This window comes from Mustela nigripes, chromosome 16, assembly GCF_022355385.1.
Source record: "Mustela nigripes isolate SB6536 chromosome 16, MUSNIG.SB6536, whole genome shotgun sequence".
Classification (NCBI taxonomy): domain Eukaryota; kingdom Metazoa; phylum Chordata; class Mammalia; order Carnivora; family Mustelidae; genus Mustela; species Mustela nigripes.
Genome location: NC_081572.1, coordinates 19,193,156 through 19,215,602, shown reverse-complemented (window position 1 = coordinate 19,215,602; position 22,447 = coordinate 19,193,156). Strand labels below are relative to the sequence as shown.

Genomic DNA, 22,447 nt, shown 5'->3' with positions numbered 1-22,447 from the left:
CCCAAGACCAATCCTGTAGATTCTTCAATGTTCCAATAGGCAAAACTGTAAGATGGTTTCCCTTCCTCTTGAACTCAGAAGACAACTAAGGGACCATGTAAAAAAACACTCTTCCAAGGATGTCTGGCTGGTTCATTGGGTAGAGGATGTGACTCTTGATCTCAAGGTCCTGAGTTCAAGTCTCACGTTGGGCAGGGAGCCTACTATAATAATAATAACAACAATAAAATAAAAACATTTTCCAGTAAGTGATGGGAAATAATTCACTTTGAGAACCAACTAGACCTGCGTTCAAACCTAAATTTCAATCTCATCTATGCTACTGATCAGGGTCAACCTCGGATAGGTAACATATCCTCTTTGAATCTCAATTTCCCCATATCTAAATGGGAGGAAAACAGCAAAGATGCAGAGTTGTGAGAATTAAATAGGCTATCGGCTTACCTAAAAACCCTAGCACAGGGGCGCCTGGGTGGCTCAGTTGGTTGGACGACGGCCTTCGGCTCAGGTCATGATCCTGGAGTCCCAGGATCGAGTCCCATTATCAGGCTCCCAGCTGCATGGGAAGTCTGCTTCTCCCTCTGACCTTCTCCTCGCTCATGTTCTCTCTCTCAAATAAATAAATAAAAATCCCTAGGGGCGCCTGGGTGGCTCAGTGGGTTAAGCCGCTGCCTTCGGCTTGGGTCATGATCTCAGGGTCCTTGGATCGAGTCCCGCATCGGGCTCTCTGCTTGGCAGGGAGCCTGCTTCCCTCTCTCTCTCTGCCTGCCTCTCCACCTACTTGTTATTTCTCTCTGTCAAATAAATAAATAAAATCTTTAAAAAAAAATCTTTAAAAATTTAAAAAAAAAAAAAAAAAAACCCTAGCACAGAGTAGGTGCTCAGTGATTATCACCATCATTGTCCTTCACCTCTCACTGCTTATTCTAGCTGGTAATGTCTGTGACATCACGACTCTAAATATTGGGGTTAAGCACCCTTGTCTGATTGATCTTCGTCTCTCTCTCCTTACGCCTAACAGTGCACACTAATACAAGTCCTATTTTGCTAACTTGGAAGGCATAAATGTCAATTTAAAACTGTGTCCCCTCCTCGCGCCCGAGAAAGGAACTACAACTAGTACAGCAGAGCGGCGGAGTCAAAAATCCGCGGGCATTAGGACCGTTCTCCCCGCTCCAACCTACGGGGAAGAAAGGGACTCCTTTGCTCTTGCCCACTGCTGAGGCTTCTAATAAAGTTTGATTTGAATAAATGAGCGTCCAAATGCCGCTCTATCCGCTAAAGCTTCTTCCGCCCACAACAACTTTGGAGAAGCGGAGTAACCTTGCGGGGCGGGACCGGAAGTGAGGTCATCGCTCACGGGGGTGAAAGGTTAGCGGAAGTGCCCTTTCTTCCTTTCTGCTGTAGGCTCGAGTGGTTGGTGTCGGTGAGTAGAGACTTGGGTAGGAGGTCCCAATCCGCCGCCATCCGCCGCCGGGGGGTCTTGCTGCGGGGCGGCTCGGGGCTCTCTCCACTGCTTGGTCTCTGGCGGCTTCGTGGCGGCCCGGTCCTGCCAGCAGGGCCTGCGGGCGGCCTGGGCCGAGGCGGCCAGGAGCGCAGCCCCAGTTTCCGGACCCACAGCCTCGGCTTGCGCGTCTCTGATCGGTCCGTTCTCCTTTCTCTGCAGAGATGGGCAAGTTCATGAAACCCGGGAAGGTGGTGCTGGTCCTCGCCGGACGCTACTCCGGACGCAAAGCGGTCATCGTGAAGGTACCAGCCTCGCGAGCTTCTGCGACGCGTTTGCATCTCGGGAATCGGGCCGGTTTCCGAGGGCTTGCAAGCTTGGAGTGCGAGAGCTAACCTGGGGGCCTTCGTCCCTGAGCATTGCGGGTGGGGGTGAATGCGTGAGAGCTTTGGAGGGAGGAAGGTGCAAAATAAAAACAAATGGGAGAGGAAGTGGGCGCCCTCTACCAAGGAGGGTGCTAAGAAATAACAGTGGCCACGTTTTATGGAGCGCTCGCTTGGTGTCTGGCATCGCCCTTCAGAGGTTGTCAACGCCCGGTCCCTGAAGTCACTGTAGGGGATGCTTTTTTGTTGCCGAGGTGTGGAGACGTCAAGTGCTGCGGCTGGGAGTCTGTAAGAGGAGGAGAAATTGTTTCTAGTCCAAAAGATCACGTAGCATGTTCTGACCCTTCACGGGTGGCTCTCTGCCCACGTTTTGTAGCTTCTGGTGAGGCTCTCTGAGCTCTGGCCCCACACACCAGCTGCTGGCCGTGGTGAGGTCGAGGGGCATCCTTTGTTTCCCTGCCCCCCTCCCTCTGACTGGTTTCTGGAGTTAGACGACCAGTTTTGGGATTGTTCCTCTGTCCCTCACCAGCAGTGTGGTCGTAGGGGAAGCTACGAGATGCAGAGATGCTTGATAGAGAGCAAGCACTGCATCGGTGTTAATACTGCGCCTTTTAGTTCTCTTACCTCCTAGGAGGTTTTCCAGACTGTTGTGGGAATGAATACCAACCACCCTTCCCTATTACTCTCTCTGCGCTCTGGCATGGCACTCCCGAGCGACTGCTTTGTGGGTTTTTTCCCATAGTGGGTCTCAGACCTGGGAGTGGGGGGGTGTTCCTTTGATGCAAGCCCTCCATCTGGCACAGGGCCTAAATAGGCCCTCAGTCAGTGACATGTGATCTTGCTCGTTCAGAACATTGATGATGGCACCTCAGACCGTCCCTACAGCCATGCTCTGGTGGCGGGAATTGACCGCTATCCCCGCAAAGTGACAGCTGCCATGGGCAAGAAGAAAATCGCCAAGAGGTCAAAGATCAAGTCTTTTGTGAAAGTTTATAACTACAATCACCTCATGCCCACAAGGTGAGTGAGGGGTGCCTGGGTGACTCCGTCAAGAGTCTGCCTTTGGCTCAGGTCATGATCTCAGGGTCCTGGGATGGAGTCCCACTTCGGGCTCCCTGCTCAGCGGGGAGTCTGCTTCTCCCTCACTCTCCTCTCTGTGTACGTGCACACTTATACGCGTGCTCTCTCTCAATTAAATAAAATGTTTAAAAAGAAGAAGAAGGGGTGCCTGGGTGGCTCAGTTCGTTACAACTGCCTTCGGTTCAGGTTATGATCCCGTAGTCCTGGAGTCGAATCCATTGGGCTCCCAGCTCAGCAGGGAGCCTGCTTCTTTCCCTCTGGCACTCTCTCCTCTCTTGCTGTTTCTTTCTCTTTCTCCCTGAAATAAATAAAATCTTTAAAAAATATATAGATGAAATTTTTTTTTAAATGGGAATGAAAGGGATTCTTTTGCCCCTTTGCCCTGCTGAATCAGGAGACAACCTTGCAACCATTCTGGTGTGAGGAAGAGACATTGTTTTCATGTGTCACTTACAAAGTGATGTGGTTTCCAGTGTTTGTCGCCTCTTTGGTCCAACGTGGAGCTATGTTCTACCATTTTTCTGTGGCGACTTCTCTGAGTTGGCTAAGCGGGATAGAAAATCTCTTACAAACTTGTTCTTTATCTGTCTCCTCCCCTGAAAGTTCTGTAAGTGTTGGGTAAAGATCATTCGTTTGCATTCAGGGTATACACGGGCATGGGATCTGGCCTGCTCTCTGCCACTCTCCACTTTCCAGGATAGTTATTGAAGGCTTTCCAAAAGGGTTGGTAGATAAAGGCAGGAAGCCTCCCCCCCCCACCACCACCACCAGCTAATTCCACAGTGCTGCCATGCCCTCTAGTTCCTGGCCTTCCACAGTATTGTGCACTGTACACACTTGCCTTGGTGCATAGATTATACGGTTGAGAGTCCTGAACAATAATTGGCAAAACCCAGCAGTGTATGCCTTACAGTTTGCTGCCGGGGGCTGCATGCTTACTGTCAAAGCTGTCTTAAAAGGACAGAGCGGTTTTTTAGGTGCTGGGAAGCAGTGAGACCTGGGCAGCTAGCTGCCCGGCCTCTGCACTGTCTGCAGTGAGGCTTCCCCTGTCCAAGCACAACCCGAACAACACTAAAAAGACTCCTAATAGAAAGCTGGCCAACCGCCGTGATCATAGTGAGAATGTAATAAAGTGATAGTCCTTAGCTAGAAAAATAGTGACTTTGGAAAGTTGAGAATGAAATGTGAAGTATTCTAGTAGTATGAATCTGTGTAAATGAGTCCTATTAAATTGAGAATTTCCAAAGAATATTCTCGGGACTTTGGCACAGATTCTGTGGATGGCTCCTATGGAGACAGACCCTGACACCCCAATGTCCCAGGGCTGTGTGAAGGGCCCTGGTGGCCTGTGGGCTGATCTTCTGTCCCCATCATTGTGTCCAGGTACTCTGTGGATATCCCCTTGGACAAGACTGTCGTCAACAAGGATGTCTTCAGAGACCCTGCTCTTAAACGCAAGGCCCGACGAGAGGCCAAGGTCAAGTTCGAGGAGAGGTAAATAGACTTAGGTGGAGGATATTGGAGTATGGTGGCCTTATCCTCCATGAAGGGAATTTGGTTTCATTGTTCTTCTCAATGGTGTTCCTTTTCTCCCCCGCCTCTAGGTACAAGACCGGCAAGAACAAGTGGTTCTTCCAGAAGCTGCGATTTTAGATCTGTTTTGTTTCAGTCATTAAAAATACACCCCCCCCCAAATTTTCTGTCTACCTGTGGTGTGTGTTATTAGACTGGGAAAGAAGAACATTCGGTGGTGGATGAGAGGCTGTGGGAAAATATATAAAATAATGCCTTAGTGATACTTGGACTACTTGATCCTCAACCTGATCATCCTTTCGTCATTTGGATGTCCTTGATGTGTAAGGTGTGAGCTACTGAACTGTTTGCCCAAAAAATGAGTACCCCTGACTTGTGGGTGCATGGTAGAACCTGGGCTGCTCTTGCCCCCGCACTGGGAACACCCACAGGCCCCGCTCAGTGGGCACTGGCTTCTTCCACTTGAGAGCTACCACTCTGAGGACCTCAAACCAACCACAAAGTGCCATAATCCCACCCTGAGGTTCAGTAGGTCAGAATTTCTGGGAGGTTACCTGCTGATAGCTGTGTTGATCTCATGAGGCCCGCCCTGGAGAACTGCTCTTGATGGCAGGGGTGGTGACTAATGAAGGCCTGAGCCCCAGAACAGCCATTCCTAGTAAGATCAGAAGAGGTCCCCAGATGGCCAGCAGAACCTGGCAAGAAAAGGTGTGATTTGAGGCTCTTGGGCATGGTTGCGTCACTGCTACAGGAACGGTATGTGGCCCTTCAGTCTGCCGTTTTACCGTTGATTGGATACCTGTGACCCTGCTCTACTGGTGAGATAGGTGCTCTCCAGCTGGTCTGGTTCTAAGACCCTTGATGGAAGCAGGAGTCCCAACTGGTCTGTTCACCAAGCACTGATTGACACATACCCACGTGGGATGTGGAACAAGGTCTGGGTCTGTAAATTACTGGAAAAATCCTGGACTGGTTAGGAAAAATCTGCACTGAACTCTGTGTTTGATTCCTCACGCGTAAGTACTGGGCATCTCTCAAGACAGACTCCTAAGTAGCTTGCCTACTCAGTCACAAATGGAAGTAAATTTTAACCCTCTGACTAGAAATTTAGAAGTTCTTCACTCTACCTGGAGGCCCAAGTTCAAATACTATTCCAACCAGGTTTGGATATGTGCTTGACTTCTAGCAGTACAACCTGGGGCAAGTTTCTACACTTCCTGCCTCAGGTGGTTAGACTAATCATCTGTAAAATGGCAAAAACAACCAACTTTGTGGGGTTGTTTGGAAGACGGAGTTAATTCATGTGAAGCAGAGTCAGTATTAGGCACAGAACAGTTCTCCACAAATGGCTGGCTATTAGTACAACTTTGTGAACTTGGAGAGGTTTTAACCGTCCTGGTTACATTTCTCAATTAATCTCAATTAGTCTGAATGTGCCCAGCATCTTTCTAGACTCCAGGGAAATATCTTGACAGCAGACAGAATTCTATCAACAGGCTTGTACTGGCCTTGATGGGCTGGAATGAGTGGTTGATAGGGGCCCACGTTCTTTTGGCTGTTATTTGTGAGTGTCTTCCTCTCAGGCCTCCAGTGGGTGAGGTCAACTTCCAAGCCCAGAAGGGCTCCTCCTCCCAGGGGCGGGGAGACCAGCTGGGGGCGTGCAAACACACGGCAGGGGTTCTGCTGAAGTGAAAGTGGAAGCAAAACCTGCAGACCGAACCCTCGGAAGTGTAACTCAGGCCCAACTTGGAGGGGACGAAGCCACCTCCAAAGATACAAGCAAGAATTTAGTTACAGGGGACACTGCCACTTTGTGCCCAGCTCTGAAGCCTCGGCTCTTCTCATCCGGACCCCAGGCCCACGTCAGTGATGTATGATGATGCCGTAAGTGAAGAGGAAAGTATTGGGGGTGGAGGGAGAAGCAAAAAGGACATTCCTTGGCTGGGAATCTGCAGGTATCTCGGGGTCTGGTGGCCAAGCCTCTCTGCCTTTCACTTAGACCTGCTGAACACCAGGGGAGAAACACGGCTGGGATTACCTCTCCCCTAACCCGTTGCCTCAGAGACAATCCTATAGCCTGTGCCGCAGAGCTCATGAATTTGTTGTGTGAATGCGTTTTTCTGAGAGAATTCAGTTCTTAGGTACTTAAAGGGTTCTGTGACCCAAAAAGCTTAGGACTCATTCACACCCTTATCTCCTGAGATCTCACCCAACAAACTTCCCCTCCTTGTATTTCATCCTAGAATTGAACAGTTCCTCGCCTTACAGTTCATTTCGGGTGAGTCCTGGGTCCTCTTCCGGCTCACAGGCAGACGTATTCCTCCTCCAAGGGCTCCCCTAAGCCTTGCAAGCTGTGGTCTTCCCTTTCCTGACCTGTGATGCCCCAACTCCTACTAGACTAAGACTGGTTCCCCATCTAGCCTGCTCACCCTTGATCCCTAGACATGCCAGCACTGTGCCCGGCATTCAGTCGGCACTCAATAAACAGCCGTGGAATGAATGAATCTCCTCCCCTCTCCAGCTCCTGCAGTCTCCCTTGCTGCTACTACTCCATCTGTTATAAATACACAGATGTCTTGCTTGGGAATTTTTCATTTGCCCTGCAAGTGTAATAAGAGAGATCACAGGCTCAGGGAGCCTGGCTAGTTCAGTTGGTGAAAGTGGGTGACTCCTGATCTCAGGTTATGAGTTCAAGCCCCACACTGGGTATAGAGGTTACTTAAGAAAAAAAAGGGGGGTCGCCTGGGTGGCTCAGTGGGCTAAAGCCTCTGCCTTGGGCTCAGGTCATGATCCCAGGGTTCTGGGATCAAGCTTGCATCGGGCTCTCTGCTCAGCAGGGAGCCTGCTTCCCTTCCTCTCTCCTCTGCCTGCCTCTCTGCCTACCTGTGATCTCTCTCTGTCAAATAAATAAATAAAAATCTCTCTAAAAAAAGGGGGGGGGTGCCTGGGTGGCTCAGTCGTTAAGTGTCTGCCTTCAACTCGGGGCATGATCCTTGATCCTGGGGTCCTGGGATAGAGTCCTGCCTCGGCCTCCCTGCTCAGCAAGAGGCCTGCTTCTCCTTCTCCCACTTTCCCTGCTTGTGTTCCCTCTCTTGCTGTGCTTCTCTCTGTCAAATAAAATCTTTAAAAAAAAAAAAATTAGGGACGCCTGAGTGGCTCAGTCGATTAAGCGTCTGCCTTCTGTTTAGGTCATGACCCCAGGGTCCTGGGATAGAGTCCTGCGTTGAGCTCCCTGCTCGTTGGGGAGCATGCTTCTCCCTCTGCCTGCTGCTCCCCTTGCTTGTGCTCTCTCTCTCTGACAAATAAACAAATAAATAGATCTTAAAAAAAAAAAAATTAAAGCAGATAATCCATAAATCCATACAGTAAAAACTTAGCACACTGCTTCGCACTTACTAAGCATACAGTATGTGTTTATTATTATTAATGTTATTGGCAACATTTCAGAACCCCAGTTCCCTGAGATTATTCTTGGGGAAGAAGTATACTTGATTCACACCCATCTTCTACCTCTGCCAAAACTACTCCCTTAAAGGGCCTTTACATATTGAAAGGTGGGTTCGTGAACCTCTTTTCTTTTAATCACACTAAATTCGGATTTGAGAGACAACCCCTGTTAATAACATTTTGGTGTCTATCTTCCCAGAGTTTTTTTATGCCTTTTTAAGATTATATATATATATATATATATATACATATATATATATATATATATATATTTAAGATTTTATTTATTTATTTGATAGAAAGAGATCACAAGTAAGCAGAGAGGCAGGCAGACAGAAAGGGGGAAGAAGGCTCCCTGCTGAGCAGAGAGCCCAATGCAGGGCTTGATCCCAGGACCCTGAGATCATGAGACCAAGACCTAAGCCGAAGACAGAGGCTTAACCCACTGAGCAACCCAGGCACCCAAGATTTTATAGTTTTTAAAGTAATCTCTACATCCAACATGGGGCTCAAACTCATGACCCCGAGACCAAGAGTCACACGCTTTTCCAAAACCGAGCCAGTCAGGTACCCCCATGCATTTTTATGTGTTAATAAAGATCCTTATGAAATAAAACTTTTTAAATCAACAGAATAGGAATCATACTTTCTATACAGTTTTATATCTTGCTTTTTTGGCTTATTGTGAGCATTTTTTCATATTGTTAAATGTTCTTTATGTCCTTTAATTGTTTACATGATATATTTAGCTATTACCCTATTGTTGGACACGTAGATTTCTTTTTGTTTTGTTTTTATTTTATTGTTTTGGATTTTTTTAAAGATTGTAATCATTTATTTATGAGGGAGAGAGAGAGCGAGCACAAGGTGGGGGTGGGTGCCGAAAGCTAAGCAGACTCCCCGCTGAACCAGGAGCCCCACATGGGGCTCGATCCCAGGACGACAGGGTCATGACCTGAGCTGAAGGCAGATGCTTAACCCACTGAGCCACACAGGCCTCCCTATTTTGTTTTTAAGGAAAGTTCTATACCAAAAGTGGGGCTTGAACTCAGACCCTGAGATCAAGAGTCACATGCTCTACTGGCCAAGCCACCTAGGCACCCCTCATTTTGTCTGTTTTATTTATTTATTTTTAAAACATTTGTTTATTTATTTATCTGACAGACAAGAGATCACAAGGAGGCGGGGGGTGGGGGAGCAGGCTCCCCGCTGAGCAGAGAGCCCAACATGGGGCTCGATCCCAGGACCCCGAAATCATGACCCGAGCCGAAGGCAGAGGCTTTAACCCACTGAGCCACCCAGGCGCCCCTTTTTGTCTGTTTTAAATAAAGCCGCAATAATCTTTGTACATGAACTTCTGGCTTATAAGCAGTTTCCTTATAAGCAGAACTGTTTGTTTGGTGCTCAGTGGTCACTGAGTGTCCTGACGCCGGGAGTGTTGCTCGTGTCTCATCTTTGTTGGCCTTAATTAGCCACGTTTGGCCCAGCTGCTGGCTCCCCCTCCTTGAAACCCTTCTTCACACTCCTGTTCACCCTCCAGGTGCACTGACCCCTCCCCTGTATTCTTGGCTGGTGCTTCGTTCTTCCCCTGACCTCTTAGTGGTGGGCACCCCAGAAATCAGCCCTTGGACCTCCCTCTGTCTATACCTCCCTCCCAGTTGCTCTCAAGTAGTATGAGACTTTCTTGTGAACTTACTCTGTGACTGTGTCTCCTCTACATGACTAAACCCCAAATGTATACTTCCAGCCTGGACATCTTCCCTGAATACTAGATCCCTAGAGGCAACTGCTACCCTCCGTCTCTACTGACATGTTAAATAGGCACTTCATACCTAATGTGTTCTAAATAAACCCTTCATTTTCTGCCCTAAATCTCTTCCACCCACAGTGTTCCCCATCTCAGAAAATGGCTCTCATTCCTTCTAGTCGCTCAGGCCAAAAAGCTTAGAGTCATCCCAGACTCCTCTCTTTATTTTTTGTTTTTTTAAAGATTTTATCTATTTATTTGACACACAGAGATCACAAGTAGGCAGAGAGGCAGGCAGAGAGAGAGGAAGGGAAGCAGGCTTCCTGCTGAGCAGAGAGCTCGATCCCAGGACCCTGAGATCATGACCTGAGCCAAAGGCAGAGGCTTAACCCACTGAGCTACCCAGGCGCCCCAGACTCCTTTCTTTCTTCCTTACTCTTCTTCCGATTCATCAGCAACTTCAACCTATCTAGACTCCACGGCCCCTCATGGCCTCCATTACTCCCCCATGGTCCAAGCCCCCAACATGGCGCTCCTGGACGCTGTAATGGCCTCACCAGTGGTCTCCCTGCTTGTGCCCTTTCCCCACATCAGTCTAGTCACACAACAGCCAAGTCATCCTGTCTTTGGCTTCCCACCCCACATTGTGTGAAAGATGTGGCATGGTCCAATTCCGTCTCCTCCTCTGTCACTTCCTCTCCAGCCCCCAGCCCCTCAATTCCTCCGCTCCTACTCACTGGCTTCCTTGCTATTCCTCAGATCTGCCTGACAAAAACTCCCATCTCAGGGCCTTTGCACTCGCTCTTCCTGTGCACAGAACTTTCCCCCACGTGTACACATGGCTTTCTCCTGCATCTCCTTCAGGTAAATGATCCAGTATCATCTCAGCAAGGCCTATTCTGATCACCCCATTTAAGATGGCCTCTGACATTCTCCATTCTCCCCTGCTTGGCTTCTGTCCACAACACTTACCACTAGCATACTGTAGATTTTATTGATTCTATTTACTGTCTGGCTCATCCTCTAGAATATAAACTCCACAAGGAAGCTGTGCCTGTTGTGTTCATCACTGTGTTTCCAGAGCCTAGCGCAGTGCCTGGCACTTGGTAGTGGCTCCGTAGCTAATTGGAGAATGAGCGAATGAGAAAGCAAATGAGCACGTGGAGCCCTTTAGCCTCCTTTCCTTCTCTGACAGTCCCCAGTCCTGGCCCTGGCCCTCCTTATCTTTGGCCAGGCCTTCTTTTTTTTTTCTCTCTGTCATTCCTTTTGTCTCCCCTGACCCCTGACTAAATATAATCCTCAAAGATTAGATTTCCAAGGCTCTGTCCCTCAAGGAGTTCTTCCTTCCTCTTGGCTTCTTCCATCCCCACATGTTGTTCCAACCCAGAGTCCTTTCCACCACATCCTGTCCTTGACCCCTTGTGTCTTCAGTGGCCTTGGGTTTGACTTACTTTGGCCCATTAATTAGCCCTGACAAACCTCAAGTTCCTCATCTATAAAATGAGGTTTGATAGGGTCGCCTGGGTGGCTCAGTCAGTGAAGTGTCTGACTTTCTCACACATGTAAATAAATAAAATCAAATCTTTTTTAAAAATGGGAACATAGAGGATACTGGAACCACATTCCCATGTGAAAAAATCTGGGTTGGAGCTGGGAAGAGGCTGCCACTTTAGTGGGGACACGCTCTCTCCAGTTTGTGAGTCCCTGTCATCTGCAGTGACTCTCTGCAGTCATTGATGTCATCTGACCGGCCTTTAAGGCACCTTATGTGTATAAATGTGAAGAACTAGAATCCCCAGTAGCTCGGGCACCTGGGTGGCTCAGTGGGTTAAAGCCTCTGCCTTCAGCTCAGGTCATAATCTCAGGGTCCTGGGATTGAGCCACGCATCGGGCTCTCTACTCAGTAGGGAGCCTGCTTTCCTCTCTCTCTGCCTGCCTCTCTGCCTACTTGTGATCTCTGTCAAGTAAATAAATAAAATCTTTAAAAAAAAAAAAAAAGAGGAAACTCACACTGAATGTCTTTTTTTTTTTTTTTTTAAGATTTTATCCATTTATTTGACAGAGATCACAAGTAGTCAGAGAGGCAGGCAGAGAGAGGGGGTGGGGGAAGCAGGCTCCCCGCCGAGCAGAGAGCCGGACCCGGGGCTCGATCCCAGGACCCCGAGATCACGACCAGAGCCGAAGGCAGAGGCTCAACCACTGAGCCACCCAGGTGCCCCATTTTTTTTTTTTTTTTTTAAAGACACACTGAACGTCTTCAGTGCCCTCTGTAATATGCCCCCATTCTGTCATTCATTCACTGCAGTCATTCATTCATTCAACACACATTGATTGAATGTCTGTTTTGTGGCAGGGACTCTGCTGGACACTGGGGATACAGAGATGACTGGGACAAGAGTCCCGCCTTCCCAAGTGAGCTCACGATTCTCTGAGCCGACCTTATTTATCAGGCTTCCCAACCACAGAGTGAACCCTGCCAGCTAACATCTACTCCATCCCACAAACAAAGGTGCATTTATTCGTGCCCCTGGTGTCATTCCCTTGCCCATGTTGTCACTCTCTGTCTCTGGACTCACTCCAAATCACACCCAGCCTGAAAGGCTGCTCAGTACAGTGGAAAGAGTGGCAGTCAAGGGACAAGCTGGGAGATGTGGGGTAAACTGCTCCCCCACTCTGGGCTTCGTTTCTTTTTTTGTGGCTGTGGAGGGAGTGGTGCTTGATTTTTTCACTGGAAAGCACAGATTAGCAGTCTGGAGTCAGCCTGGATAGGGCTGAATGACTTCGGGGAAGTCACTTAACCTCTCTGAACTTTGGTTTCCTCATCTGTAAAGTAAGGTTAAGAGGGAATTTATTTCGTAGGGTTGTTTCAAGAATTGAGTGTTACACTCCATATAAAAAGCTTGACACAGGGCACCTGAGTGGCTTAGGGGGTTAAGCCTCTGCCTTTGCCTCAGGTGGTGATCTCAGGGTCCTAAGCGTCAGGCTCTCTGCTCAGTGGGGAGCTTTCTTCCCCCTACCCCCATGCCTGCCTCTCTGCCTACTCATGATCTCTGTCAAATAAATAAATAAAATCTTTAAATAAATAAATAAATAAATAAAAAGCTTGGCACAGCGCCTGACATACAGTAAGTGCTTAATAAAGGTTAGCTAGTAGTGTAACATTTTATCACTGTAAGCCCCACTCCTTCTGGAGGCCTCCCTTGTGATGTTAAGTCCTATGGCACGGTCCCTCTTCCACACTCCCGATGTCCTCCACAGTCCCTTGGGTGAGGGTACACTGTCTGGGGTACTGTTTCCTTCAGACCCGAGGGCTGGCCTCTTGTCCCTGTGTCTCCCTGTGTCAGTGCCCAGCACACCTCAGCAGGAGTTCAGTCAGTGTTTGTTAAAAGCAAGGCCTCCTGTAAAAAACAGTTGTGATTGTACCTAAGGTTCCTCCTGACCCCCAAGAGAGTATCCAGGCCCCCAGAGATGAGGCCAGCCAAGTCCCAGCCCGGGGGCAGGGGAAAGGGGTTGGGCTGTTCTGGAGCTGAGCATCAGCTCTGCTGGTGGGAGATTCCACAGTAGGGTCCCCTCTCCCTGGGCTCCTTCTCCAGGAAGGCAGGTGGATGCGTGGTCATGTCCCCCCTGTTCTAACAGACCCTGGGTGCCCTTCGGGAGGAACAGGCCAGACTAAAGGACCGGCTGCGGGAGCTGCAGCAGCGGAGAAGGGAGCTCAGGGACCAAACCCGAGACCAGGTAAGTGGGGGTGGGGGTGGGGTGGCCTGGGAGGAAGAACTAGAAGTTAGTTTCTCTCCTGTCTCTGCCGTCTCCTTGCTGTGTGACCTCAAGTATGTGACTTGAACTTGCTGGACTTGAACTTTCTGGACCTGCTTTCTCATCTGTAAAGTGGAGCTACCAAACTTGCAGGGCTGCTGTGCAAGGACAAGCTCAGATCTTGGGTCTAACGTGCCAGTTCAGGCGTAACCTAACTTCATCGGCTCATTCACCCAGCTCTTTCAATAAATGTATTCATCCCCAGCATCGATCACGTGGAACGTTTTCCTCTTGAGATGGGGCGCGGTGGGAGGGGGGGGCTCTCCCACCCTTGAAGGCTGCATCAGCCTCCCCTCCCCCACCTCCAGGTCCCATTCCTGGCAAATGCAGTCCCCCTGGTGTTCCGAGGACACACTAAGCAGGGCCAGGAAGCACCCAAGTGTTTGGTTTCTGAAGTGAGGATCTCCTACCCTCTGCCAGGAGGCTCTGCTCTGGTCACCTTCGATGACCCCAAGGGTGAGCTCTCCAAGAGGCCCCAGGAAAGAGGTTGGGAGGCTTCCCTCACCCCCTCGCCTACCGCCCTGCACTGACCCTGCTCCCCCGCCCTAGTGGCCCAGAGGGTGCTGCAACAGAAGGAGCATGAGATCCACATAGAGGAATGCCGGCTGCGGGTTCAAGTACAGGCTCTGGAGCTGCCTGTGGTGACCGCCGTCCAGGTGACAGAGCAGCAGGATCCTGGGACACGCAGGGCTGCCATGCACTGGGGCCCTGGGGAGCAGGGCTGGACCTCTCCTTCCTGTCTGCCCCTAGGTGTCCACTCAGGTAAGCAGGCGGAGCGTGCTGGTCAGTGGGTTTCCCGCAGGGCTCCGGCTGAGTGAGGAGGAGCTGCTGGACAAGCTGGAGATCTTCTTTGGCAAGACCAGAAATGGGGGTGGTGACGTGGAGACTCGGGAGCTGCTGCGAGGGGCTGTCGTGCTGGGTTTCACTGAGGACACAGGTGAGGGCCCTGCCACGAGACTGGGGTTGATGGAGGCCTCAGGCCCCAGGGGAGTAGAGCCCTGGATGCTAGAGGTCCATCCCTCTCTCTCCCCGCAGTGGCCCAGTACCTGTGCCAGACTGGCCAGTTCACAGTGCCACTGGGCGAGCACAAGTTCCCTTTGAGAGTCTCTCCCTACCTCAGTGGGGAGATCCAGAAGGCTGATGTAAGTGGGGAAGGTAGAGCATTGGGGGCTGGGCCCCACACATGTCCGCCTGCCAGAAACTTGCCCAGGAAAGGATCAGAGCCCCCAAACGCCATTGTCCTTCCCATTGCTAGCCTCTCTGGCCTTCCTACCCCTCCCTTACCCCCAGGGGCACCACCTACCCCCGGTCCCTGACTCTCAGGAGACTTTGCCCATCTCCCGGCTCTTTTTCCAGATCACGTTCCGGTCGGTACCCCAGTCAGTGCTAGTGCTCAACATTCCCGATGTGCTGGATGGCCCGGAGCTGCAGGATATCCTACAGATCCACTTCCAGAAGCCCTCCCGTGGAGGTGGGGAGGTGGAAGCCCTGAGAGTCGTGCCCCCGGGACAGCGGGGCCTGGCAGTCTTCACTGCCGCATCAGACTAAGAGCCTGCCCTCCTCGTCGCCCACACCCCTCTGCCAAGCCTCTCGAACCAGACTGGAATTGGGCACACGGGTGCAAGAGATCGTGCCGGTCAACGGCAGCAGGGATTATCGGTTGTGAAACGCTGCCCAAGAACAATAAAAAGTGGTGTGACCTTCTCATTTCATTTCCTGAAAGGAAACCTGATTTGAGCATGGCAGGAGGAACCCTAACCATATACTCCTCTCCGCCCTGGCTTTCTGGGAGCCCACCTTCCCTTCCCCTCCACCTCTCAAGAGGCAACATCCAGGACCCAGGGTTTGGCTTTTTATTGACACAAACACAAAGGCAGCTTCGGTAAAATGGGGTGGGGTACACAAAAGCAGAAATCGCACTTCACAAGTGTAGGCCTTGTTTAGACAATGAAGAGGCTGAGCCCCTCCCCCCACCTCCCCCTGGCAGTGGCTGGGCAAGAACCCTACCTAATTCCCTATCAGAGAGCAGACAGAGCTACACCCCTACGCCAGGAAGCCCCCACTTTGGTTCCAGCGGCCCAGGTCCTAAGCCGCCCCCCTCTTTATTCCCCGGTTCCATCTCCCCACCCATGTAAACAAAGTTTGGGGCTGAGTTCGAAAAGCTGCCCCTGCTCTGAGAAGGCAGTGGGCCTCCCTTGACAACACGGGAAATGGGATTTGATTTTTACTTTGGTCCCAGAACAAAAAACAGATGGCATCGCCTCTCAGAGCTCTGGCTGGTAAGTGCCACACTTGCCTGCAAGGCTGGGAGAGCTTCCCCGCCTTCTCCTCCTCCTCCACCACCCAGAGAGAAATGACAGCCCCAGAGACAGGACATGGCACAGACCCCAGGCGGCTCGGGGTTGCCCCCCCCACCCGCCACTGGCATGCACACAGATTTTTGGCAGTGTTGTGGGACTGGGAGGCAGCAAAACCCCAGCTCCAGCAGAAGAAGGCACTGGGGAGTATGGGGTAGAGGAGGAGGTGTGAGACAGGGACACCCCCCCACACACATACACGCACAGGTTTTCCGTTGCTAAGGCACTGAGAACAACTCCAGAGAACTCAGTGAAGGGTGGGGAGCGGCAGGGGGGTTGATGGGGGGGGGGGGGACTCTGTGTCCCTCCCTCAGAGTTGTGACCTAAGGGAGCAGTATGAGTCCCACCCTTGTTGTAAGAGGCAACCTTGGTTACGAGGGGCAGAAAACCCAGAGGTGGAAGAAGCCCAAGTGTGCTTAAGGAGATGGGGGCAAGAGGACAAGGCCATGCAACGAGGTGACAGAGTTCGGAGGGGGGCACTGGTCGGCCTGGGTTGAAGGGACAGGAGGGCAAGACAGGGACATGCTGGATTCACACAGATTGGCCCCATATCCTGAGCTGACGTTTCAATTCTTTTGGGGTGGGGTGGGGGTGGGGCAGGGGCAGGAGTGGGAGATGAGGTGGGGAGTTGGGGGAGCACACAGAACTGGACGGAAAGGGATTGGCTAACCTTGGCACAAAAGCAGCACAGCAGGCCCAGGGAAAGGGTGGGGGCAGGAAGCAGCCGGCCTCCCTCTGACCCTCCCTGTCCCCTTGGCAGGGCCCAGACATCCAAGTGGTCACTTCCCAACCTCTTCGGAGGGCAGGAAGGGGGGGAGGGGGCAGCCCTGCCTCAGGAGACAGAACAGGGCTGGGGAGAGGCCATCAGGATGGAGACCTTCAGGGGAGAGAGGGCAGAGCATGATGACAGAGGATGAAATGTGAAGAGTTTGGAGACCAGCACAGTGCGGCCCCCGGTGTCTCTCTTCCCGGGGCCCTGAGGGTCTGCCAGCCTCCGCCCTAGTTCTCCTTCTCTGGTCCAGGCACCAGGAGGACTTTGCCCACATTCTTCTTCTCCTGCATCTGCCTCATGGCGTCCGCCACCTGGGGAGGAAGACAACACCCGGCTCCCAGGGCTGCTCAGTCCCCCCCCCCCCCCCCCCGCCCAGAGCCAGCCAGAAGGAGCCAGCCCTTCTCTTCCCAGGAACCCGAGCCCCCAGAGCCCCCCCCCCACGCAGGGATCCCACTCACCTTCTCAAAGGGCCACACAGAGTCGATGTGCGGTTTGATGCGGCCCTGGTTGTACAGAGCCAGGAGGCGGGCCACCACACCTTGGACCAGCTCCACCTCGCCCTCCAGGTAGCCCAGGTGGAAGCCACACACAGCGCGGTTGGCGGGCAGCAGCTGCAGGGCCGTCACGCTGAACTGGTTCCACCACGTGCGCGCCAGGGCCATCAGGTTCCGCTTGGGGCCCGTCAGCAGGTTGGCCATTCCTGCGGGACGAGGCACCGTGGCCCGTGAGTCTGGGTGCCCGGCGCATCCCTGCCCGAAACAATGCTCCTCGGTCCCCAAGGGCCAGTCACAAGCATTCCCGGCAGCGCGGGGAATGACAGGAGGACCCCCCACCCGCTGGGTGCCAGTCCCAGATGCGCTCCAGCAGACTCAAAACTGCCCCCATCTTTATCTATTTGCTGATTTTTGTGGGTGTGTTTTTCAGATGAAAATGCAGCTTGCCCAAGAAGCCCAGGAGAGCAGAACAAAGGCAGGCAGGTGGACGGATTTTGCATCCGGAATAAACCCCAAAGAGGAACACAGAAAGAACACAGAATTCACTGCGTGTGACTAGCAGGAAAAAGAGCAAATGAGAATATGCCATCAGCTGCACCCCGGAGGCAGCGATCTGGACGCCTTACCCGTCCTCACTCTAACCCTGATGCCCGCTTGAGTCCCAGAGTCCCTGGGCCTCTGCAGCCTGCCCTTCAGACACAGCTGGCTTTCCCTCACAGCCCTCTCCACCCCCGGCCTGCAAACTCACCATAGGTGACCACTTTGCCCATGGGTTTGAGGAGGTTGTAGCCCTTGGCAGTATCTGACCCACCCAGAGGGTCCATGACGATGTCCACTCCTGTCGGGGGGGGGGGGGCGGGGGAAGCCAGGAACATCGTTAGGTGCCCCTCCCTATCCTGAGCCATCCTGCCCCCACCCAGATCCCAACCCCCAGCTGCACCTTTTGGGGAGATCTTCTTGATCTCATCCACATAGTCAGTCGTGTGATAGTCAATGGGGTGTGTGACCCCGTTCTCCTTCAGCACCTCGTGTTTGCTGGCCGAGGCCGTCCCGAACACCGTCACGTTCTCCACTGTGCGGCACAGCTGCAAGGCGGCCATGCCCACACCCCCTGCAGCAAGACCCTTTCATGAGGCAGGAACTGGAGTCACCCTGCCGCCGCTCTCCATTCTTGCCCCTCAAGGACTCTGCTCATCATCCTCAATGAGCCTGGGCGCATTTTGAGGCTTTCTCTCCTCACAACTGGGTCCAATGGCCATGACTGAGAAATGTGGGGGGGAGGGTAGCTGGCAAAGGAGGGGCTGCCGGCTGAGGACACGTTGCTATGGATAGCACACCAGGCTGGACCTGGAGCCTGAATGTTACCACGGCAACAATAAGGCAGAGGCCTCTGGGAGCCATAGGCCAAGGCAGCCTGGTGTTGCCATGACGACCGTCCAGACAGGCTGCAGGGAAGGGGCCCCAAGGAAATCTGGGTGGGGTAAGGAGGGGGGATAAAGGGAGGGGGCCTGTCACCTGCGGCCATGTGTACCAAGACGCTGTGGCCGGGCCGTAGATTGCCGAAGTCAAAGAGGACCATGTAGGCTGTGATGTAATTGACCAGCAAGGCAGCCGCTTCCTCAAAGGTCATGGCCTCAGGCATCTGGAAGGTCTGGGCTGAGGGCACAGTCACCTCCTCCTGCCACATGCCTGACCGGATCAACACCATCACCCGGTCCCCTACCTTGAAGAATGAAAGAAGAGCATCATTCAGTCCCTTGTTCATTCAGCCACTGGCGATTTATGACCTTCTACTATGTACAAGGCCTTCTTCTTGGCAATGAAGTAGCAATAAAAGCAGCCACAGTCCTCATGCTAATAGTAATAATAACACTATGGAAAACAATAACAACTTACCCTTACTGGAGTGCTTGACAGAGGCCAGGCCCTATTCTAACAGCTGTAATAAGCTTATTACACATAAATAGTGGATTAATCCTTCTCAGCTCTTTGAGGTAGATACCGTCCTTATCTCGACTTTACAGATCTTATGCTTCACTATTGTGTAAGACCCCTGAATGCAAGAAGCTTATACTTAGGGCTGAACGAAGTATTGTTAAAGACATCAAACTGTTTTGGTCAAAAAATGGACTCTGCTGTTTACTGACAGTGTGACCTTGGGCAAATAAAAACTATTTAACCTTTTTGAGCCTCAGTTTTCTTGTCTGTGAAAAATAGAGCAATTATGAGGATTAAGTGGCAAAAAAAAAAAAATCACTCAGTAATTTTTAGCTCAATGTCTGGCACAGAGCAAAGAGTTCACAGTATTAGGTAATAACAACGATAAAGTCCCTGTAAAGCTTCTAGGGTTGGTGCAATTACCTTATGAGAAGCATCTGAGCCAGCACTACTGGGGGCCCAGAAAACACCCTCACCCAGAGACAGGGAGTTGGGGTGGTGGACAAGGACAGCCACACAGCCCCAGTCCAAAAGGAAGAGGCAACCTGTCCCTGCAACCAGCCCTGGCCACCTGTACAAGAGCCTCGTGGCAGGAGGGAAAGGGAGCTAAGAAAACAGAATCTTTCCCTCCAGCTTAGCCTCTGGGGTCAAGAGGAGGGCAGAGGAAAGGGAGCAACCGTTGGAGAAAGCAAGGCCTCTCACTCTGAAGGCCATGGAGAGAAAAGTGTGGGTGCTATTCCAGGACAATCCAGGTCTGTTTTGGTCCCTGCCAGGGATGATGGGAATTCTGTATATTAAGGAGACTTGGGATCCATGGAGAGAGGGCATGGGGTTCCCACACCCACCCCTTTTCATGTCCTCAAAGCCCCATACTCCACTGATGAGGACAGAAGGCAGGCTGGGATGTTTCCTTGCAAGCACTGGCTTGAAATGAGGTCTGGGGAATGGAAGCATTCCATCCTAGGATTCAGGACTAGGAGACTCAGAAACAGCCCGGGACTGCTGGAAAGTGCAGTGTTCAGCCAGGGTTGTGACCGATGTGGCCCAGAGCAAGGCTCACCTACCCAGGCTAAAGCCGACCCCTCCCCTTTCCAGACATCAGGAGGGAAGGAGGGCTCTCCCCACAGAATCCAGCCTCTTACATCAGGTTCTTGCCCTGGACAGGATATCCTGTATTTACTAAGCGGAAAGTGTGGGGAGGGAGGTTAGGTGGGTGGCCTTCAAACATGAACTACAATTCCCTCCCGCTCACCCACCACACACACACAAATTCCTCTTAGCACCTTCTCAAGAGTGGGATTACTCAGAAGTCAGTGGAAAGGGTGGGGCCAGAGCTGGATAGAGGCAGAAGCCCTCTAAGGAGGAGATGTGTACATGCACAATAAATCCAAGAATTCCAGCTCTGGGACCTGGGACTAGCAGGTCCTGCAAGAGGAAGGCTGCGTCTGGGGGCGCCTCTTTTGCAGGGAGCTGATTCCAAAAAGAAACACCCAAACAAATGATGTGCAAAGGCTTCACCCCGGGTCCCTCAAAAAGTCGCGAACTCTCCGCTGTCCGGGTTTGTGGCCAAGATTAATGATAAACGAAAGGAGAAACAGACCGGCAGAGCTGGGCCAACCTGCTCTCAGTGCCACACCCCCACACTCCAGTCCAAATGGGCACCGCAGGGGTTTCTGAGCCCAGGGTCCTCCAGGAGGAAGGGGAAGGCAGAGGCCTGTTGCCCCCACTCCCGTCCCCTCAACGTTCCCAAGGGCAGCCTGGGGTCGTGGCTCCGCTGGCTGAGTCACTAGAGAAGGAGACAGTGCAGTCACGGGATACAGAGAGCCTAAGACAAAGATTCAGAGACCCCATCTCGCCCCCACCATGGCCAAGATCAGAGCAGCAGTGTAAATCCAGTGGAAGAGCGGGTGGCAGGCTCCCTCTCCTCCATGATGGGCGTGCCTCGTCTCTTTGGCCCTGCTCTGGGAGGGGCCTCCTCACACCCCCACAGACCACGGGGCTGCATGTGACTGGGGCTCTGGCAGGGTCATGCGTCCCCGCCCAACCCAGACTACACAGCTCCTCAAGCTCCCTCGGGGGTAAAAGCACTAATCCGTACTCAGGGTCACAGACCACAATTACCCAGGCAGTGTTCAATGGCGGGGGGTACAGGTGTGGTTTTAATCCGGGGTGTTGGCGGGGGGCGGGGGGCGGGTGGGGTAGAGCTGTAAGGTCATTGTGCGCATGCGCACGGGTGCCTTATTGTGTCCCCCCCCCCCCCACTCCAACCCTAAACCACCGCCACCGTCGCCGCTTCTGGGCGGCGGCTACAATTAAAAATGGTTGGGGAGGGGGCGATAACTGTATCTACACTACCTACCCTCCAATATAAACCCAGTTCCCCATGGCCCTCGTAACACAGGCTCCTTCCAACGCCTTCCATGCCCATCTGCCCGGGTCGGTGCCAGTTTCTTCCGCCCTGCCACACCCCCGGCCCCCGCCCACTCGAGCCCCACTCTTCTGTGGCCTGGGCAGCCTCGCCCTGCCCTGCCCTGTCCCGCTCACCTTGCGGTCGTTGACTCCCTCGCCCACCGCGATCACGACGCCGGCGCCCTCCATGCCCGGAGTGAGGGGCAGCGGCGGTAGCCGGTCGTACAGCCCCTGCCGAGCCATAAGGTCGGCGAAGTTGAGCCCGCAAGCCCGGACGCGCAGCGTCAGCTGGCCGGGACCGGGGGCCGGTGCCACGGCAGGCCGGCTCTGCAGCTTCACCTTGTCGTAGCCGCCGAAGCCGGTGAGCACCAGGCACCGCAGCGGCGGCGGCGACGCGGCGGCGGCCCCCTCGGAAGTCGCGGATGGCTGGGCGTCGCCAGCGGCCTCGGCTTTCGGGGGCTGAGAAGGGGCGTCTTCTCCGGCCCCTGCTTCGGCCGCCGCCACCACAGTGGCTACCTCGGCTACCTCTCTCTCCGAGGACATGTCTGGGACTCCTGACGAGCGCGCAGCTGGACCGAGGGTGCACAGCTGGGGAGGGCGGGGCGCGCGGCGGGAGGAGCGGCGGCTGCGGACAGCTCGCTGGAGGGGCGGGGCGCCAGGCCGGGGGCGGAGCCTGGCGGGCTTACTTAAAGGGCCAGCGGCCCCGCGAAGTTGCAGGAGCGCGGAAGGTGGAGACCAGGAATGTTTGGAGAGAGACCCGCGCGAGGGCATTCTTAAGGTCATTCAGACTGCGACTTAATTTTATTTATTCATAATAAACCTTATGCAAGTTAATATGTAAAAGGACAGTCTGAAGGACAATCACAAAACCTGAGCTTACATCAGATTTGGGGAGCCAGCCACCTGTGGCCTAGAACACAACTAAGTTGTTCTTCAGGCTCAAACTCTACCCGTATGTGACCCATTCTTGTGGTCTTGCAGTGGCAACTTGGAGCAGGGAGACCGAGTCTTTAAAACTTTCCGACTGTTG

At 52.6% G+C, this 22,447-nt stretch overlaps 3 protein-coding genes across 3 annotated transcripts; 2 read left to right on the top strand and 1 right to left on the bottom strand.

Annotated features, from left to right (window-relative positions):
- Nucleotides 1-1,320: 1,320 nt before the first annotated feature.
- Nucleotides 1,321-4,613, top strand: RPL27 (ribosomal protein L27). Its single transcript, XM_059380850.1, has 5 exons — nt 1,321-1,426; nt 1,667-1,749; nt 2,678-2,847; nt 4,291-4,401; nt 4,512-4,613. The coding sequence occupies exons 2-5, from the start codon at nt 1,669-1,671 to the stop codon at nt 4,558-4,560; spliced, it is 411 nt and encodes a 136-aa protein (XP_059236833.1). The 5' UTR covers nt 1,321-1,426; nt 1,667-1,668; the 3' UTR covers nt 4,561-4,613.
- A 1,500-nt stretch (nt 4,614-6,113) lies between these two features.
- IFI35 (interferon induced protein 35) lies at nt 6,114-15,159 on the top strand. Its single transcript, XM_059380986.1, has 7 exons — nt 6,114-6,324; nt 13,271-13,369; nt 13,756-13,903; nt 13,997-14,103; nt 14,198-14,384; nt 14,483-14,589; nt 14,804-15,159. Exons 1-7 carry the CDS (start codon nt 6,310-6,312, stop codon nt 14,993-14,995), a joined length of 855 nt encoding a protein of 284 aa, XP_059236969.1. The 5' UTR covers nt 6,114-6,309; the 3' UTR covers nt 14,996-15,159.
- Nucleotides 15,160-15,286: 127 nt separating this feature from the next.
- VAT1 (vesicle amine transport 1) lies at nt 15,287-22,056 on the bottom strand. The gene is made up of 6 exons (XM_059379000.1): nt 21,553-22,056; nt 18,586-18,793; nt 18,011-18,181; nt 17,819-17,908; nt 17,035-17,276; nt 15,287-16,887 (listed from the first exon to the last, which is right to left on the bottom strand). The coding sequence occupies exons 1-6, from the start codon at nt 21,958-21,960 to the stop codon at nt 16,804-16,806; spliced, it is 1,203 nt and encodes a 400-aa protein (XP_059234983.1). The 5' UTR covers nt 21,961-22,056; the 3' UTR covers nt 15,287-16,803.
- Nucleotides 22,057-22,447: the final 391 nt, after the last annotated feature.

Coding starts and splice junctions, on each gene's coding strand:
- RPL27 (XM_059380850.1), top strand. CDS start 1,669: ATGGGCAAGTTCATGAAACCCGGGAAGGTGGTGCTGGTCCTCGCCGGA. Junction 1,750..2,677: donor GCAAAGCGGTCATCGTGAAG/GTACCAGCCTCG, acceptor TTGCTCGTTCAG/AACATTGATGATGGCACCTC. Junction 2,848..4,290: donor AATCACCTCATGCCCACAAG/GTGAGTGAGGGG, acceptor CATTGTGTCCAG/GTACTCTGTGGATATCCCCT.
- VAT1 (XM_059379000.1), bottom strand. CDS start 21,960: ATGTCCTCGGAGAGAGAGGTAGCCGAGGTAGCCACTGTGGTGGCGGCG. Junction 17,277..17,818: donor GGGCAAAGTGGTCACCTATG/GTGAGTTTGCAG, acceptor CTCGTCCCGCAG/GAATGGCCAACCTGCTGACG. Junction 16,888..17,034: donor CTGTGTGGCCCTTTGAGAAG/GTGAGTGGGATC, acceptor CTTCCTCCCCAG/GTGGCGGACGCCATGAGGCA.
- IFI35 (XM_059380986.1), top strand. Junction 13,370..13,755: donor GGGACCAAACCCGAGACCAG/GTAAGTGGGGGT, acceptor CCCCACCTCCAG/GTCCCATTCCTGGCAAATGC. Junction 13,904..13,996: donor CACCTTCGATGACCCCAAGG/GTGAGCTCTCCA, acceptor CCCCCGCCCTAG/TGGCCCAGAGGGTGCTGCAA.